Here is a 19,774-nt window from a genome sequence, read left to right on the forward strand (position 1 = left end):
AGATATCCAAAGCATTTTTCCCAGTGCAGCCTGGAGAAGGATGTCCATGTCAACACAGCATTTGTTACTCAATGTTAGACATTCAATTTTCTAATTAGTATCATGGAGCAACAGTGGATGATTATCTATAAGGGGTTGCAATTCCATGCTTATGTGCTTACAGCCCATATAGACAAATACCAGCTGTTAAAATGACAAGGCAGTAGAGATGTGGCCCCAGGACAAAGGCATACTCTGCTGTTAGTGAACACTAGTTGGCCAGCAGATTTCACATGGGCATATACATGGCCAACCGTAGACTTTAGGCATTTATACCCATTCAAAGAGCCAAACTGGCAACTAAAGATCAGCATTCTCTGGCGTTTCAGCTTTGCGTTCTGTTAGGAATCACTGCTTGCTTAAATACTTCTGATAGCTCTTCACTGCCTGTAGGCAACTCTTTTGCCTAGCAGACTTGGTCTTTAGTGCTCTGCCCCTACTCTCTTCCACCATCCTGGCCTCCTGTGTAATTGCTGCCCATATGTGCCGTGCACTAGAGCTTACAGACCTGCTCAGCGTTATGTGAGCATACCATACTCTTTATGCCTCAGTGCATTTGCACATGTTGTTCCTTCAGGCCAGAATGCCTCTTACTGCCTGGCAATCAGCCTATTAGAGTCTGCCACTACCATCCCGTCTTCTGTGGAGGAGCCCCCCGCCAAATCCACCCATACCTCTCCCCACCAATCGGAGACTTTTTCTCTCTTTGTTATTCTCTTCGTTATTCTCTTCATACCTCAGTTATATCCATTTCAGTATTTGTTTACACATCTAGCATGACTCTTAGAGTATGAAATTCTCCAAGTGTGGAGCCGTATCTAGTTTGTCTTTGCATCCCAGAGCTTAGCAAAGTGCCTAGAACGTAGTGGGTGCTCAGAGTGTTTGCTGGGTGAATGATGTATTTGTTGAATGACTCTTTGGACACTTGAATAAAGTCCATCCAGTATGTACCATTACCATCTCTTTGCTCTACAATATTCTTTTAGGCAAGAGCTTATCTTTTGAGGTGATAAGATAAGCTCAAACTTATATAGACAAAGACCTCAGTCTGTAAATGTCATCCTTAAGTCTTAAACCATCAAAACCAGAGCCTCAAGGAATGGCATGCCTTCTGCAACTGTAGCAACCTGCTGTGCTTATTTTGCCTTGTTTTTCATTTTTCCCCCGAAGGCTAGAGTCCCTTCTCCCATGGGCAGTGCTGGAAGTGTGCTAACAAATTCTTTCTCCATCCTTACGATTACAAAAAAACCCCTCAGCACCTCATGCCAGACTTGAGTTAAGTTTGTTTTCTTTTGTGTGTCAGCTGTATTCTGGTCATGACTTCCTGATGATGCCCTATAGAGATTTTGCTGAGATCAGAGGGTGCTCCACTCCCATCAGTAGCACTGACTCTTGCAGAAGCACCGTTTCTGAAGTTGGCTAATGTCATCCCTCATGTTTGTTTGTTTGAAATTTGTTTTAGTTCCAGAGATAGCACTTTCATGGAATGACGCTATCTTCTAGAATCACTTTTTTTTTTTTTTTTTGAGTTGGAGTCTCGCTGTGTCGCCAGGCTGGAGTGCAGTGGTGCAATCTCAGCTCACTGCAATCTCCACCTCCTGGGTTCAAGTGATTCCCCTGCCTCAGCCTCCTGAGGAGCTGTGACTACAGGCGCACACCCCCACTCCTGGCTAATTTTATGTGTTTTAGTAGAGACGGGGTTTCACCATGTTGGCCAGGATGGTCTCGATCTCCTGACCTTGTGATCTGCCTGCCTCAGCCTCCCAAAGTGCTGGGATTACAGGTGTGAGTCACCGCGCCTAGCCTAGAATCACCTTTTTATACCATAACGTGAGCACCACTGCCGTGTCACCGAGGAAAGAGAGAGGCAGCTACTGTGGGGTTACAAATGGGTAAGAGTGGCACCAGGAAGGTGAAAGTCTCTACTTAGCCAAGGCTTAACAAAATGTCAATCACCAAACATTTATTTATTAAGCTACGTTCAGGATAAGAAGATGAACAAGCTATCTGTACATTCATTTTCTCGTTTGTAACAAGGTAATGATAGTGATCTATCGTGCCTGCCTCTGAGGGTTATTGTGAGAATAAAATGAAATCAAGTGGAAAAGCACTTAGGAAAAAGAAAAGCATTGGTTTTCAATTGTTAGTGTGGATCAGAAACACTGGGGCTTGTTTAAAATGCTGATTCTTAGCCCCAATCTCAGCGATTCTGATTCTGTATACCTGAAGTAGGGCTGAGGAATCTTGATTTTCAACAAGCTGACCAGAGGGTCCAATGCTGCTATTCCTTTAGTTACACTTTCAGAAATATTACTGTAAATCAAATGGCAAGAATAAAATAGTTATTTGAGGCAGTTTTAGTATGTTGGACTTGGAGTTCAAACACTTGGGTCAAACTCCAGCTTTGTCAGTTCCTAGACCTGTGACCTTAAACAGAAACCTTCTCTGTGAACCTTAGTTCCCTCAGGAATGGCTCTGGTCACCTCCTGCCGTACTCCATTGATGACTCACCACATAAGGCTCCCTGGGAGTCCCCCAAACCTTTGCTCTCTTAACTCCTTCTATAGCCTCCTACATCTCCTGCAGGTGCTGTCTTCTCCTCCTTTTTCCAGGCCCTGCTCTGCCACAGCATTCATTCTCCTCTGGGAAGGGTTCCTTCAATGTGTCTCCAAGCACATCACACCCAGGAAGGACCCTGTGGCCATATCTGTCTATCACCAGATCAAACTACGTGAAGGCAGGCACTAGGTACTCTCAGTGCCCAGCATAGGCCTGGCCCCATACCAGGTGTCCACAGATGCCTAGTAAAGAAACCTTTGATTCAGGACCCCCATGATGAGCAACTACAGCACTAGAACAGTGATAATAACTAATGTTTATAATGCATCTTCAGTTTACAGAGGCCTTTTGTACTCATCATCTAGTTTAGTTCCTGCAACAACCTCTTGAGGAATATAGCACAAGCAGGGCAAGGGAAGCCCAGAGATGTTAAATAGTTTATCCAAGTTTATGCTGCTGGGAAGGGCAGCACTGAAATTAAAAGAAAAGTTTTCCAAGCTCAAATCCCTGCCCTTTCCTCAATGTGAGCTTTAGCAAGGTATTCAGGAATCCTGCCTCTACAGTTCAGAGCCTCAAATTGCTGGGTATGTTGAGTTCTTGTATCTGATTTTTCTAGATTTCCTGCCCACATTCTTACTGTCTGGATATCAGGAAAGAGTTTATCAAATGCCTGTGGAAATCCAAGATAAGGTCTCATGATGAGTAACCCAGTGAAAACATGAAGTCAAGTCTAACTAGTCACTACTATTTCACTACTGCTGACTCCTAATGATCAGCTCCTTTTCTAAGTTCTTACTGTCCACTTATTCCATCATCTGCCTAGAATTTATGTGAAGGAATCAAAGCAAAAGGATCATAAGGCTTACTTTTTCCAGTATCTTTTTCCTCCTTTTTGAAAACTGGGCCAGTTAGCTGTCTCCATTTTTATTTCATGAATACATCCCCAGCACCTGGTATGTAGTAGATATGGAACATTATACTTTGGAAATATTGCACCCATTCTCCAGTTTCTCCAAAGTTACTAACAATGGTTCCATCACTGTGCCAACATATTTTCTTTTTTCAATATATTGGGAAATAATTTTCCCAGTCTGAAAATCTGAACACATTTCATGTGACTTGGTATCCTCATATGTCTTGGGCTTCCAATTCTCCATTCCTAGTTTCAAGTTCATGAACTATAAAACAAAGGATTAGACTAAATCTCTGAAGTTCTATCCAGATGCCAAATTCTTTTCTCTTTGCGTGATACCTAAGATAGATGCCAAATATTGTCTTTTACCTGGTGTTTGTGAACCTGACATCACATTACAGGAGTAGCAGATACTAAGCTCTCACTCTATAAAACACTGAGTTCCATGAGCCAGGTACTGAAGTGGGCTTGCTCACGTATGTTCTCATTTAATGCTCATAACCCTGTGAAGCTGGGAATTGCTGGGACATTTTATTTATTTATTTATTGAGACAGAGTCTGGCTCTGTCACCTAGGCTGGAGTGCAATGGCACGATCTTGGCTCACCGCAACCTCCGCCTCCCAGGTTCAAGCGATTCTCTTGCCTCAGCCTCCCCCGTGGCTGGGATTACGGGCACACACCACCACACCCAGCTAATTTTGTATTTTTAGCAGAGATGGGGTTTCTCCATGTTGGCCAGGTTGGTCATGAACACTTGACCTCAAGTGATCTGCCTGCCTCAGCCTCCCAAAGTGCTGGGATTACAGGCATGAGCCACCATGCCCGCCCGGGACCCTTGTTTTAGAAGGATGACTGACGCTATAATGTAGAAAGTGATTTGGAAGAGGGGAGGAGTGGGGCACGAAAGATGGTTAGTAGATGGGGGTGGTAATGCTTACCTTTCAGGATTTGGAGGTTTCAGAGTCCTCAAAAATTCTCTTCTTTGATTGGAGTCCTCCCAGCCAATAGAGGGCTTCACACAAACAGTTCCTTGGGTTTTGAATTGTTTGACCAGAGCTTTCTTCCGACAAAAGGTTGGGGTGATTCATTCACTTACCACACCTTGCCTGAACATTCACTAGGGGCTGCTGGTTATGAAGGCTATTGTTCTCCAGCCTGTCACAGACGCTTTGAAGACCTGTGCCTCAGCTGGTTCTAAGGAGTCAGTTTGTTCAGCTCTGTGCCAGGTTTCCAACTTATGAAATGTGCTGGAGATAACACCTCTCCTGCCATTTTATCCCTACTGTAACTGCCAGTCGAAGGATTCCTGCAGTTGCCTCTGGCAGCCGTAACTGCTAAATCTTCTGCCAGCTGCTCTGAGGACCTAGAAGAGTAGTTTTCTATCCAGGACCAGTTTCCAAGGGTGGGAGGGTGAAATATATCCTCCAGTGTGACATTTCATCTCCCAATGCTGGGTGGCTTGGGCCCTTTGAAGTTGGCTCTGAGGAACTACACACTTGGGTCTGAGCAGCCAGCAGCTTATCACATCTGGTGATCAATCCTTCAAAGGTTCCTCCTGAAGTCTGGATTTTTGGAGGTCAAATGGATTCCACCTGGGAGGGGCTTCTGCTTCAACTCAGGACATGGGGAGAAGGCTGTTCCTCTTCCGGGGGAGGCAGTTTTCATGGCATTGAGATGTCCTCTCATTTATTCCCCACCCACCCACCAAGTCCTTTGTAAGAGGAGTAGGGGGAGAGGAGAACGCCTGCAGCCTCCTGCTCACATTCCTAGACACCGACTCACTGAGCCCGCCGCTGCTGGAACAGCAGAGCTGTGTGAAATGTCAAGAGGAGTTATGCTCATGGGCTCCCTGGCCTCAGTCTCTTTGTGGCTTGCATATTCTTCCATTAGTACTGTGTTCATCACATGGAAATCAGAGGGTACAATTAAAAGATAATTTGCTAGTTCCAGACTTAATTTGGGGCCTCCTTCTTGCCTGATTGAATTACAGGGGAACATAATAGATTTTTGGTGAGAAATAGTTGGCTGTGTGGCTGGGAGAAAGATTGCTCCCAGCTCTCCAGCTGGGCAGCCCTTTCAGTATCCCGTATGTTATTTCCCCACTTCCAGCCCACCTCACCTCCTCTGTGGCCCTTGTGTGTCCCCTAGGCCAGGATCGTGACCTCCTGCTGAAGAGTTTAAACTAACTTGAGACCCAAGGAAAATAGAGAGCCCTCTGCAACCTCATAGGGGTGAAAAATGTTGATGCTGGGAGCTATTTAGAGACCTAACCAAGGCCCAGACAGAGACAGTGACTTGCTAAAGGCCACATAGCTAGCCCACAGTAGTTGTAACAATAGTCTTAATGATATTAACAGCTAACATTTATCAACCTTTAATGTGTCCCAGACTTTGTGCCAAGGGCTTACATGCAGTGCATTGTCACAGTCAAACCCAGACAGTCTGGCTCTGGGCCCAGGCTGAGCTTTGGTATAGCATGGTAGAACGTAGTCTATAATGTCTAGTCTGGGTTCAAATCCTGGCTTCACTTCTCACATTTTACAGCTGAGTGACCTCAGGCAAGTGATTTAACCTCCCTGTACCTCAGATGCTTTATCTGTAAAGAGAGAAATCACAGCACTGTGGAATAGTGTGAGTTAAAATTCATTCATACAAGTAGTGCTGCAAGCAGTGCCTAATGCAGGGTGAGCACCTGTTCAGTGCTTACTTCTTCTGGCTGCCTCTGGGGCTAGAGTGTGGTGTCTTCGTGGTATAGATAGATAGATATGGCTGAGCTCTGCACAAACGCCAAGAGCTGTTCTTCACTATTAGAGGTAGTAAACAGAGTGGTTGAGCTCTGTGGTTCTAGAACAGAGGCCGGCAAGCTATGGCCCATTGCCTATTTTAATAAGGCCTGTGATTGATTGATTTTTTTTTTTTTTCTTTTCGAGACGGAGTTTCACTCTTGTTGCCCAGGCTTGAATGCAATGGCACGAACTCAGCTCACCGCAACCTCTGCCTCCTGGGTTCAAGCGATTCTCCTGTCTCAGCCTCTCAAGTAGCTGGGATTACAGGCATGTGCCACCACGTCTGGCTAATTTTTGTATTTTTAGTAGAGACAGAGTTTCTCCATGTTAGTCAGGCTGGTCTCGAACTTCCAACCTCAGGTGATCTGCCCGCCTCGGCCTTCCAAAGTGCTGGGATTACAGGTGTGAGCCACCATGCCCGGCCTGATTGATTGATTTTTTTAGTAGAGATAGGGTCTTGGTTTGTTACCCAGGCTGGTCTCAAACTTCTGGCTTCAAGCAGTCCTCCCTCCTTGGCCTCTCGAATGCTGGGATTATAGGCATGAGCCACTATGCCTGGCCTATATGACCTGTGATTTTTAATGGTTAGGGTAAAAAAAGCAAAAGAATGCTTTGTGACATGTGGAAATTACATGAAACTCAAATATCAGTGTCCCAGCCTGGGCAACAAAGTGAGACCCTGTCTCTACAAAAAATAAAAAAAATTAGCCAGGGCCGGGCGCAGTGGCTCACGCCTATAATCCCAGCACTTTGGGAGGCCGAGGCAAGTGGATCACCTGAGGTCAGGAGTTCAAGACCAGCCTGACCAATATGGTGAAACCCTGTCTCTACTAAAAACACAAAAATTAGCCGAGCATGGTGGCATGCGCCTGTAGTCCCAGCTACTTGGGAGGCTGAGACAAGAGAATTGCTTGAACCTGGGAGGCAGAGGTTGCAGTGAGCCAAGATCGCAACACTACACTCCAGCCTGGGCAACAGAGCGAGACTCTGTCACACACACACACACACACACACACACACACAGACACACACAGAGCGAGACTCCGTCTCACACAAACACACAGAGCGAGACTCTGTCACACACACACACACACAGACACACACAGACACACACAGAGCGAGACTCCATCTCACACAAACACACAGAGCGAGACTCTGTCACACACACACACACACACACACACACAGACACACACAGAGCGAGACTCTGTCTCACACAAACACACAGAGCGAGACTCTGTCACACACACACACACACACACACACACGCACGCACGCACGCACACACACACACTCTAGCCGGGTATGGTGGCCTGCACCTGTGGTCCCAGATGCGCTGGAGGCTTAGGTAGGAGTTTCACTTGAGCCTAGGTGGTCGAGGCTACAGTGAACCATGTTTATACCACTGCACTTTAGCCAGGGCAACAGTGTGAGACTGAATCTCAAGAGGAAAAAAAAAAAAGAAAAAAATCTTTCCATAAGTAAATATCTATTGGAACACAGCCATGTCCCTTAGTTTATGTTTTATATATGGCTGCTTTTGCCCTATAATGACACAATTGAGTGGCCACGACAGTCTGTATGGCCTGCAGAGCCTAAGATATTTGCTGTCTGGCCCTTTACAGAAAAAGTGCCTTGACCTGTGCTCTAGAGCCATATGTACCAGGTTTGAAACTCAGCCTCACAGCTGGGCGTGATGGCACGCATCTGTAGTCCCAGCTACTCTGGAGGCTGAGGTGAGAGGATCACTTGAGTCCAGAAGGTCGTGGTCGAGATTGTAGTGAGCCATGATGGCACCACTGCACTCCAGCCTGAGTGACAGAGACCCTGACTCAAAAACAAAAAACAAAAAACAAAAAAAAACCACCCTCACCACTTACCAGCTATTTGTCTTGAGAATAGTGACATAACCCCTCAGAACCTATTTCCTAATCTGTTAAATGAGGCTGATGATGTTTCCTCCTTCTACTGGCAATTTAAATATGATGGATAATAAATGCTTAGCACTTAACACAGGGCCTAGAACATATTAACTGCTCAATAAATGGTAGCTTCTTAACAGTATTCAAACCCATGTGCTCTTATCACAGGCATTGTTGTCCCTGTGTCCAGTTGGTGGAATGGGAAAAGGCTCCCTTGTAACCCCATCTACCATCTTTATCAGACTTTCCTGCCATGGTTCACAGTAAGAGATAGAAGCTGCAGGGTGACTTCTGGCTCTTTACAATGGTGAGAGGTTTGTGCCTGGTGAGGGAGAGCTGATGTCACTGCCCCAAATCCAGTAGTGAGATCTGAGTGTTCTGGTTTCCTCCAGCAGCCTTGCTTTTTCCTTTACAATCCTGCAGGCAGGGAGACAAGGGCTTTCTACATGGTAGGCTCTGGTTTGGTCATCGTCACAACTGGGGGCTGTTCAGGTGGGCTCTCATTCCAGATACCTAGGCTTATCAATCCCTTTTGGCACCCCAGGCCTTCTTCTCCCTCATGCCCCATTTTTCAGTTTGAAAAGCATGGTTATCACTGGACAAGTAGAAGAAGCTCCACTGTCCACTGAGGCCAGTGGATGGCGTTCTGCATGTGAACACTCAGTGAATAGTGAGTGAATGAGAGTAACCTGGGCTCCGTCGTATTTGCAGAGGGCTTTGGAAAAGATTTTTCTCCTTGAAGAGCCAGAATGAAGCCTGGTAGTGGGAGAGCTCCAGCTCTAGAGTCACATGAGCCTACATTTAAATCCCAGCCCTGCCACTGACTCCCTTTTTTACCTTGAGTGAGTTACCAAATCTCTCTGTACCTCACTTTTCTTGTCTGTAGAGTGAGAATAAGTCCTGTCTCAGAGAAATAAAAGAGTGCATATAGTGTTTGCCACATGGAGACACATCAGGTGTAGGTTAATACTCTGGGCCTTGTTTCCTTATTTGCAACACAGCCCTGCCCTGGAGTGGAAGTGGCACCTCCCATTGGTCAGCTCTTGAGGCTGTCCCCAGGCCAGGCAGAGGGAGGGAATGAATGGGAGCCCTAGTGCCAGGACAGAACAGATGTCAGCTCAGAGCTAGGATGGCTCTCTGGACCTGTCTCTCCTACCAGAGGTCCCCCCGTCTGGTGTGGCTCTTCCTGGACCTGGCATCCTCTGCTTTTTTTTTTTTTTTTTCACCTCCAAGCAGAATTACTGTCCTGTAGGCAGCTCCTCTGCTTGAGGACATCTGGGGCCAGATATGTTCACCCTCTATCCTGCCTTGCCCTTCCCTGAGCTCAGGATGGACGCTCAATCGGTCCCAGTTATTGTCTGCAGCGCCTGCCTGCAGCCTCGATCCAGCCCAGCTCCACCCCTTGCCTGCAAGGTCTGTTTCCTAACAGCTGCTCCAACCACACACCTCGGTTCTGCGGGAGCCCCTCCTCTTCCTCCCTCCCTCCCTCATTCAGGGGTGGGACTGAAGAAGAAGGCTAACTTGACAGCAGCGCTTCTTTCGTAGCTAGTCACCGGCCCCTGCTCAAGAATGCCAGTGTGTGTGTAGCCTCCGCAGAGAGGTCGTTTTCTCGGAGTCCAGAGGGGCCGCCTGAGCTTCTGAGAACTAGGGAGGAGCCATCCCAGCCATGAGCCCCTGTGGGAATCTGCTGGGGGCCAAGTGGCCTGGAGTCCTCAGGCTCCCCCAGCTGCTCCGGAGGGAGAGGTGAGCTCAGGGCAGCCTGCCTGCAGCCAGAGGTGCCGGGAGCCCCAGGCCTGTCATGGTGGCCATCTACAGCCGGCCTGAGGCAGTCACAGACGGATTTGCAGCTGAGCCTGTCCATCTGGTGTGGGAAGAAGATGGGGAGTTACTTGTCAGTCCCAGCTTACTTCACCTCCAGAGACCCATTTCGGTGAGTTGGTCTCCGAGTTCCCCTCTCCATCTCTCCTGGCCCCTGGTCCTGAGAGGAGGGTGGTCTCCCTAAATGTCCTTCTCACTTAGTCCTTTACCATCAGTTCTGCCGGGCAGAAGCCAGTAGAGGTTATACCCAAGGAGAATCGGCCTTGTGAGATACCCCCATTATGTCCTGGAAGTGGTGAGGGGTGGGATATACCCAGAAGGAACTTCTTAGGGAGCTCCAGCTCCCCTTCCATCCCAGACAAACCTGAATGAGCCTCCAAAAGATGCCACTGACCTGTCCATTCTAGGTGTTACTGCTTCCGGGCGGAATAGCACAAATAGAGTGCTGTTTCTAGCTCTCACATGTCTTACCTGCGGGCCATGCTGCCTGCCCAGGAATTTGTCCCAACAAGCAGGATGGGCAGGTTTTACCAAACCGTGGAAACTGGCAAGTCCTGGGTGTGGGTAGCCTGGTACACAGTAGGCACCTTATAAACGTTTGTTCTCTTAATGGCAGGCACATTTACCTCTGGCCTTGAAGGGCTTCTGAGCTCCCAGGTGAATGTAGTTGCTGGGGAAAGACCTGGGCGAGTGCTTCTAAGACTGGAGCCGTGGGCTTTAGAGTGTTCCTGAGCTGCTGGGCCAGCCCCCACACCTTCTCAGTCCCTAGGCCTAAGTACCTCCATGAGCCTCTCTCTGTGGGGCTTCTCAGAGGGAGATGTGGAAACTCTACCTCTAACCTGGCTTTCTTTGCTCATTGCCCCACTCCACCTCCCATAGAAACTCCCCAGGGGGTTTCTGGCCCTCTGGGTCCCTTCTGAATGGAGCCATTCCAGGCTAGGGTGGGGTTTGTTTTCATTCTTTGGGAGCAGCCTGTTGTTCCAAAAAGGCTGCCTCCCCCTCACCAGTGGTCCTGGTCGACTTTTCCCTTCTGGCTTCTCTAAGCTAGGTCCAGTGCCCAGATCTTGCTGCCGGGATACTAGTCAGGTGGCCAGGCCCTGGGCAGAAAAGCAGTGTACCATGTGGTTTTGTGGAATGGCTGGACCCTGGTAGAGTGCTGGGAAGTGTCTGGACTGGGGGAAGGGGGAAGGGAACTGGTCCTCAATGCTGACTCTACCAAGCGCCCTGCTAGACACTTTATCCTTTAATCTCTCAACAGCCTAAAGAGATTATATATCCCCATTTTACAGATGAGGCAACCAGTTTCAACAAAGTTAACAGATGGAGCCTCACTGGGCAGCTTTTTCTGTCTTCCTGACTTTCTCTCATCCTTCAGGGGGCTGCAGGTTTGTTTTCTTCTAGTGGAGAGGAAATTCTCAGGTTTGTTTTCCTCTCCTAGCAGAGCGTAAAAAAAGGGATAGTTTGCCTGACTTGTTGTTGAAGGTATGGCTGAGATTGTTTTCTAAAGAGCCAATGGAAATTTATCTTGAGTTTAGGAGAAAGCTTTTACCATGTGGAATTAAGATGCCAAGTGTTGAAGTAGCCACATTTCAGGTCCTCATTAATTTCTCTTAATCCTGGGAAGGCAGCTTAGGGGAAGGGTTGTTCCTTTAGGAGCCGGGAACCATACCCCTTTTACCCTTGGAGAGGCAGGGAAGCCAGGGAGGACACAACTTCTCAGGAAGAGGAGGAGCTAGAGCAGATAGTGAACTCTCAACCTGAACCTTTAAGGGCCAGACCACTAATGCCACCCAAGTCCACCTGCCGTTTGTCTTGTTCTGTCCCAGGCTTTCTGGAGAACCTGGTCTTCTTGCTGCCACCCCCAAGCTCCGTTTGCCCAGCTAGAGTCTGGGGGGTACTGACTGACTTTCTGTAGACACTCTTCCCTCCCCCAAATAAGAGGCCACATTCCTGAAGTCACTTCTGAAGAGATAGCTGCCACACAGGGCTCTTTCCCCCCAGGGAGGGACCACCCATACCCTCTGCTCTCCCAGGTATCCGTTACCACATCACTACCTGGTCAGAAAGCTGTTTCTGCCATTAGCCCCTCCCTCTTTTATTATAGGCTATCCTTAAGGGCTCCTCTTTGGGCCTCAGTTTCATCCTTGGCAGAAAGTAGAAGCTAGACTTCTTGGGCTCCTGAACAGGGTCCTTGCTGGATTCTGTGAAACAAATTAAGTTCTTGACCCTAGGCCTCTGGGGGAGTACAAAGTCTATAGGAGTTCTGGGGCTGTGGTTGCAAGGAAAGTGACGCAATCAGATTCCATGGGGACATGATCAGGCGTGACATGTGAGGGAGGAAGAGGGAGCAAGGGAATGAAGAATACAACTTCTTTGTCCCATACACCCCTGCCTGACAGGCCGTACATACTCAGCAGAGAATGCACGGTCTTTCCTACCACACTAGCGTGAGGAGTGAGCTGCAATTACCACTGTGCTTCCAAGTAAGAAAATACCTCAAATTGGAATTTACAAAAGAGGTAAATTAGGGAGTGGCTTTTGTCGGACATCTTTAAAGCATTTTTCTTTTTATAGAATTTCACTTAATGTCCAATACTGATTTAATGAGCTTGGGTTTACACGTTATCTCTTGAAGAAAACAAATGAACCTTTGTGTTCCAAAGCAATCCATGTTTAAAGGGAAAAAATTATGCATAACTCTGCCCAGCTTCACAGTAACCTTTGGCAGGTGCCTTAGGTCCTCTGGGACTCTTTTTTTCCTTATCTGAAAAATGAAGGACTTGGATCAGGTGAATGGTTCCCAGCTCTGCAACTTATGTGGCTCCTCAGAGGCACACAAGCTGTTTTCCATTATTTGCCAGATAATGGAGGCCCTGTCTTTAACTGCAGTACAACTACACAAATTACTTGAAACTACAGTCTTCCTGGTTTTTGGTTGGAACTGAATCAGTGCACTCTAGCAACACTTATTTCTTGCTGTTCGTAGGCTTCATTATGTGTTTGGTTAATTTTTTAAAACAATAATAACATATTCCATAATAATTACAGCTTAATTGGTAGACTGTTTCAGTCTATAGGATCTGCAGGAAGGAGGAGTAATAAAGGGATTTTTGACTGAGCTCCTATGGAACAGAGTTTCTCTAGGCCCCTGTCATATCTGCCCTTCTGGGCCCTGGGGAAAAGTTTGCATCCCCAGTTGTGGTGCTCTTTAGGTGCCCTCAGGCTATGGTGGAGGGAGCTTCCCATTCTCTCCTTCAGCCCAGTCAATTCAGAGGCTAGGGGCTGAAAGAAGCTTCTCTACAACTGGCTGTTCACTGGGAGGTTAAGGGATGACCATCCAGCCAGGCCTTCCTCAGGACATGGGAGGGCTTATGCTTTAACATGTGTAAATCCACTGCAATAATGACTGGTTCTCTTACCCCATAAGGTTGAGAATTTTACCTGTAAACATTTTTGTCTGAAGAATTTGGATGTAAGTGAGGGCTGGGCCTCTATCTTATCTCACTTGGCTTCTCTCAGCACAGCACCTTGCCTGCTTGTTCTTACACATCCTAGATGCACAGTAACTGTTTCCTAATTATTAGGAATCTATTAGAATCAATTGATTTCAGCTGGGCGTGGTGGCTCCTTCCTGTAATCCCAGCACTTTGGGAGGCCAAGGCTGGAGGATCACTTGAGTCCAGGAGTTTAAGACCAGCCTGGGCAACATAGGGAGACCCTGTCTCTACAAAAAATAAAAAATTAGCCAGGCATGGTGGTGTGCACCTGTAGTCCCAGCTATTCGGGAGGCTGAGGCAGTAGGATCTCTTGAGCCTGGGAGGTCAGACTACAGTGAGCAATGATTGTGCCACTGCACTCCAGCCTGGGTGACAGAGTAAGACTCTGTCTCTTAAAAAAAAAAAAAAAAAGTTGATTTCTATTTGGATAGATAAATAATTCATTTTAGGACCTTTCTTCTTTACTTACAGAAATCTGTTTCATTCTGGGCTGAGAAGCAGGTCCATATTGCTAGGCATAGGAGAAAAAGGGGTCTGTCTGCATTTGCCCTTGGTGTTCTCAAATTGGGGAGGGAAAGAAATGAACACTTACTGGCTACCTTCTGTGAGCCAGGCATCATGCAAGACATCTGTACATAATTTAATTCTCATAACCCCATAAGATATTATCAGCAATGTACAAGTGAGGAAACTGAGGCTCAGAGTCATGAAGTAACTGGCCTTGGGTGACACAGATGGTAAATGGCAGAGAAGGAATATGGATCCAGGTCTTGAAAGAGAAAATCTCAACGGATTATCTTTTTTAAAAAACTCATATGTTCTCTGCTGACTCAAAAGGTCTCTGTGTGGATCTGGGTTGACCCACTGAACTGACCTTCAGGGTTCCATGCACTTTGTATCTGCCCAAGCCCTCGGAACCCCTCAGTAATGTTTTGGAAGATGAGTTTTGGAGGTTGTCCTTAGGCGTAGCCTCAGCATATGTAGGCTTCTAGGTGATCTCCCCTGACCTGAGGATTTCAGCTCAATTCACTCTGGCTCCTCAGGACAGTGGGATGACTGGTTCAGACCTCAGCTTTACCACCTCCCAGCTGGGTACTCTTCTACCTACATCCAGGGCAGATTTTGACTTTCACTTGAAACTTTCAAAAATTGAGAGGTAGAAAAACAGCCTTGGCTTTGGGAAGAACATATGGTGTCCATGGCCTCTAAGAATCTGAGGTGAGACATGTTCGAGTAGCACCTTACAGTTCCAAAGTGTGTTCTGGGTTCTTTGTTTAAAAGAACAGAGACTGCTGGGGAATTGAACACTGTGAAGTATATGAAGGAGGAGAATTGTGCTATTTAACATTCAGTACTTGGGCTAAAGGAGAAGCATCACGAAGTGTTAACACTCAAAGGGTCTTGAGCTGTCAGGGCTCCAGCTTCCTTATTTTCACAGGTGAGAATCCTGAGGCTCAGCTGTTGAGATGTGCTGTCTCACTCCAGTGACATAGTACAGCGGATGTGGCTTTGTAGCCAAGCACACATAGCTTCACATTCCAGCTCCATCAATTATGTATTGGGCACCTTTGCAGAATGATTTGACTTTAACTCTGCTTTTCAGTCTTCTATAAAAGAGGGATAATCCTGCTACCTTGTAGGGTTGTCAGGATTAGAGATAATATAAATAAGGTACCTCATATAGGACCTGGATTATGGTTGGCATTCAATAAATAGTAGCTGTTAATCGATAGCTAAGCTAGAACTCTGAAATCTACCATGGCAACTTCTTAAGTGGTCTGAGAATGCAGTTGTGTTCTGTGGCAAAACATAGCTTAGGGACCCATACCCAGCCCTCCTGTCAGCTGTTCACCTTCCAGTTCTTCAGAGACATGTGTGGCAGTGACTTTGGCCACATAGCTGGCTGTGCCCTTTAAAGGCATTCCTTGACACAGATATGTGGACTGGTGATGTTGCTCTCCAGCCAGGTGTTCTTCCCAGCAGGCTGGCCTGGCTGTCTCCTGCATGCCTGCACTTGTTTGTCTCCCTGCTCCCTCTCCTGGCCTGGCCAGACCTACTTGCAGCAAACAAAAGCAGGATATTGGCAATGGAAAGGAGGGTGTGTTCTGTTGCTCCCATGCCCTGCGGCGCACATACCATTGCAAGGGCGTAACAGAGCCCAGGCCTGCATTTGGGTGCAAATAAGTCTGCACACTGAAGAAAAGAAGGACCTGGTGAACAGGAGCCATGGATCCCTTGTGCTCCCCTACCTGGGCTACTGGTTCTTGCCACTCCTACCATTTTCAGTTTGGCAATATTTGTTAAGGCTTTGCTCTTCCAGGTCCTTTGCTTGGTGCTGAGTCTACCAAGAGTAAGTGGGATGCTGTTTTTGTCCTCAGGGAGCTAACAGTCTAGTGAAGAAGAAAGATGGTTGCCCAGGAACTTCTAAGTCAGAAGGCGGGAGGCAATAAGGAAGCCCCTGCTCCTACTGCCAGCCCTCTGTTGGGCACCCCATAGTTCTTCAGAACCACATTTAATCCTCACTGCAGGTCAGGCACAGTGGCTCCGCCTGTAATCGCAGCACTTCAGGAGGCCAAGGCGGGCAGATCACTTGAGGTCGGGAGTTCGAGACCAGCCTCACCAACATGGGGAAACCCCGTCTCTACTAAAAATAGAAAAATTAGCCAGGTGTGGTGGCATGCGCCAGTAATCCCAGCTACTCAGGAGGCTGAGGTGGGAAAATCACTTGAACTCGGGAAGCAGAGGTTGCAGTGAGCCGAGATTGTGCCACTGCACTCCAGCCTGGGCGATAAGAGCAAAATTCCATCTCAAAAAAAAAAAAAAGAAAAAATCCTCACTGCTACCTTGAAAGTAGGTGATGACGTTGCCATTTCACAAATGAGAAGTGAAGGGGCTAGCCCAAGATCACTTAGGTGGTAAATGGTGGTGCTAAGATTAGAACCTGAGATCATCTAGGGAAAAACACAGATATGCACAGAGTTAAGGGGACCCAGGGTATTGTTTGTGCTCTTGTTTCACAGGTGGGGAAACAACCCAGAGAGGGAAAGGGGCTTGTCCAAGGCAATGTTAGCACTCAAGAACTTGAACCCATATCTCTCTCCTCCTCATTTAGAGCTCATCCCACATGTATCTTACATTGAGAGGAGTGTGAGCCACATACCAAGAACAGTCTTCCCCTCTGCTTCCATCCTCACTGCACAGTTTTGAGACACTTCACAGCCATACTCTTCATGCCATACTCAGCCCTTAAGACCCTGAAGTTCCCCTTGCATAAGACAAGTAGGAAAAGCTGTAGGGTAAAAATAGCCATCAGTGTTTGTTGAGCACCCAGGGGGAATTGGGCATCCAGAAAGATAAAGGGATTCTCAGGGACTTGCTTCTCTAGACTTCCCTAGCTCAGCTGCTTCAACTCATTCCTGCCCCTCTTCTCTACCTCCCGCAGTGCTCAGAAGTAGTAGAACTCACTGTGGCCTCTCACCTTGCATTGTTGAGTTTTATTTAGACTTTCTCTTCCTCAACTCTTCATAAGCTCATGAAAGGTGAAGTAGGGTGCCCTGTCTATTTATCTTTTATATCTGCAGTGCTTAGCAAGTTATAATAATGCACTTGCCTGGCAAAAGGCTTTCTCTCATACATTAGCTTATTTCCTCTTCACATTGGCTCTTTGTAGTAATAGGATGCTATTAGTTATTTTCAATGAGAGAAAGCTACTAAGAGAAGTTGTCCAGCTAGTGACAGTAAGTGGCTGATAAAGTGAGCTGCCATTACATTGTCATCATCTTTAATAAAAGTTAACACATACTGAGTTTCTACTATATTGGGTCTTTTTTTTTTTTTTTTTTTGAGACAGATCTTGCTCTGTTGTCCAGGCTGGAGTGCAGTGGTGCAATTTTGGCTCACCACAACCTCCGCCTCCCAGGTTCAAGCAATTCTCCTGCCTCAGCCTCCTGAGTAGCTGGGACTACAGGTGCACGCCACCACACCCGGCTAATTTTTGTATTTTTAGTAGAGACAGGGTTTCACTATGTTGGCCAGGCTGGTCTCGAACTCCTAACCTTGTGATCTGCCCGCCTCAGCCTCCCAAAGTGCTGGGATTACAGGTGTGAGCCACTGCGCCCTGCCTATAGTAGGACTTTTATATAAGCTATCTCTATCTATCTATCTATCTATAATTTTTTTTGAGACAGAGTCTGACTCTGTCACCTAGGCTAGAGTGCAGTGGCGCGATCTCGGCTCACTGCAACCTCCACCTCCTGGGTTCCAGCGATTCTCCTGCCTCAGCCTCCCGAGTAGCTGGGATTATAGGTGCGTGCCACCACACCTGGCTAATTTTTTGTATTTTTAGTAGACCAGGTTTCACCATGTTGGCCAGGCTGGTCTCAAACTCCTGACTTCAAGTGATCCACTCGCCTTGGCCTCCCAAAGTGCTGAGATTATAAGCATGAGCCACTGTGCCCAGCTGCTCTCTATATTTTTAATACATATTATTTCCATTAATTTTCACAGCAGTTCATTTTATAGATGAGGAAACTAGGGTAGAGAAGTAAAATATCTTGCCCAAGATGATGTAACTAGTAAGTGGCAGGATCAAGATTCAAACCAAGCAATGTTCAAACCTCTTGGAAGCAAGGATGTGGCCACTGTGGAAGGTGCAAGGCCTTGACAACAAGAATAGGGAAAAGAAGGAACTAGAAGGAAAGAGATGGCATGGGCTCAGCAGGCCAGGGAGCTCTTAGCTGTGTGTGTTGGGAAGCTCAGAAGGGAGGAGGAGGTTGTCTGTGCAGGTAAGTCCTGAGAACACACCAGACTTTTGAGAGGTGGAGCTTCATAGCCAGGTGATTAGGGGAGAAGGGAGCTATAGATTTTTTTTTTTTTTTTTTAAGAGACAGGGTCTTACTATGTTGCCCAGGCTGGTCTCGAACTCCTGGGCTCAAGTGATCCTCCCACCTCAGCCTCCCAAAGTGCTGGGATTACAGGCATCAGCCATCCCGCCCAGCGAGCTATGGATCTAACATGTACATCTTACACAGTGCTAATAGAATGCTGGGTTTCTTCCCCAATATTTTATTTTGAAAAAAATTTCAAATATATAGAAAAGTTGAAAATGTAGTTCAAAGAACACCTACCTACCTTTCACAAAGATTCATGATTTGTTAATGTTATGCCACTTTGTATATCTCTCTCTCCCTCTATCTGTATACTTTTATTTATTTATTTTTGCTGAACTATTTCAGAGTAACTTAAAGGCATCTTGATTTTACCCTTAAATAGTTCAATATGTTTCTGCTAAGAATTCTCCTATATAATAAGTCAAATATCATCACATCTAAGAAAATGCACGGTAATTTTACAATATAATATTGTAGTCCAAATCCACATTTCCTCAGTTGTTCCAAAAAATGTTCATGGCTGTTTCCTTTTTTAATCTAAATTTGAATCCAAGGTTGAGGCATTGTATTTGGTTGCTGTGTCTCTAGGCTTTTTAAAATCTGTGCCTTTTCTTCTCCCCATGACTTTTTAGAAGAGTCAAGACCAGTTATCTTACAGAATAACCCACATTCTAGATTTGCCTGATTAGTTTTTTTATACTTAACATATTTTTGGCAAGAACATTACATTGGTAACGATGTTAGTGATGGGTCAGTTTTGAAGAGTGGAGATGATTAAACTGCTTTTGTTCATTGAAGTATCTGTCAAGACCAGAGATCCTTAACTGGTGCCATAAATAGGTTTCAGAGAATCCTTTATATGTACACCCCGCCCCCCAACTAAATTATATACACATCATCTTTATATGTACATTTTTCTAGGGGAGGCTTCTTGGCTTTTATCAAATTCTCAGAGGGCCCCAAGACCCAAAGAGGTTATGAAACACTAGTCTGTCCACTGAGGCAGACAACACAGAGCTGGTTTCTGGGGCCTTGTTCACTCTGAACCAGCTTCCCTTGGGGAGATAGCACAAGGCTGTAACTTTGCCCCATCTTGGCTTTGGATCAAAGAGGACTGTCCATTTTGTTGTCATACCTAGGAGCCAGGGACAGCCTATGTGGCCTGGTTCCAGGGATCCAGGAGAATTTTAGTTCTTGTCTTGCCTTTCAGGTGTTCGGAATGCCAGGATTCCCTCACCAACTGGTACTATGAGAAGGATGGGAAGCTCTACTGCCCCAAGGACTACTGGGGGAAGTTTGGAGAGTTCTGTCATGGGTGCTCCCTGCTGATGACAGGGCCTTTTATGGTGA

General features: G+C 46.6%; 1 protein-coding gene across 6 annotated transcripts in view; it reads left to right on the forward strand.

Annotated features, from left to right (window-relative positions):
• Positions 1-19,774, forward strand: part of LIMK2 (LIM domain kinase 2) — a 68,478-nt gene that overhangs the window by 27,048 nt on the left and 21,656 nt on the right. For 3 of the 6 annotated variants that reach the window (XM_024239785.3, XM_054543332.2, XM_024239787.3), the window contains exons 2-3: positions 9,766-10,150; positions 19,635-19,770. In XM_024239785.3, the coding sequence (XP_024095553.1) occupies positions 10,098-10,150; positions 19,635-19,770 (189 nt within the window). In that variant the 5' untranslated portion in view covers positions 9,766-10,097. Of the gene's footprint in view, positions 1-9,764; positions 10,151-19,634; positions 19,771-19,774 lie in introns of those variants that run through there. The other 3 variants (XM_024239782.3, XM_024239784.3, XM_024239783.3) reach the window with 2 other exon arrangements.

This window comes from Pongo abelii, chromosome 23, assembly GCF_028885655.2.
Source record: "Pongo abelii isolate AG06213 chromosome 23, NHGRI_mPonAbe1-v2.0_pri, whole genome shotgun sequence".
Lineage (NCBI taxonomy): Eukaryota > Metazoa > Chordata > Mammalia > Primates > Hominidae > Pongo > Pongo abelii.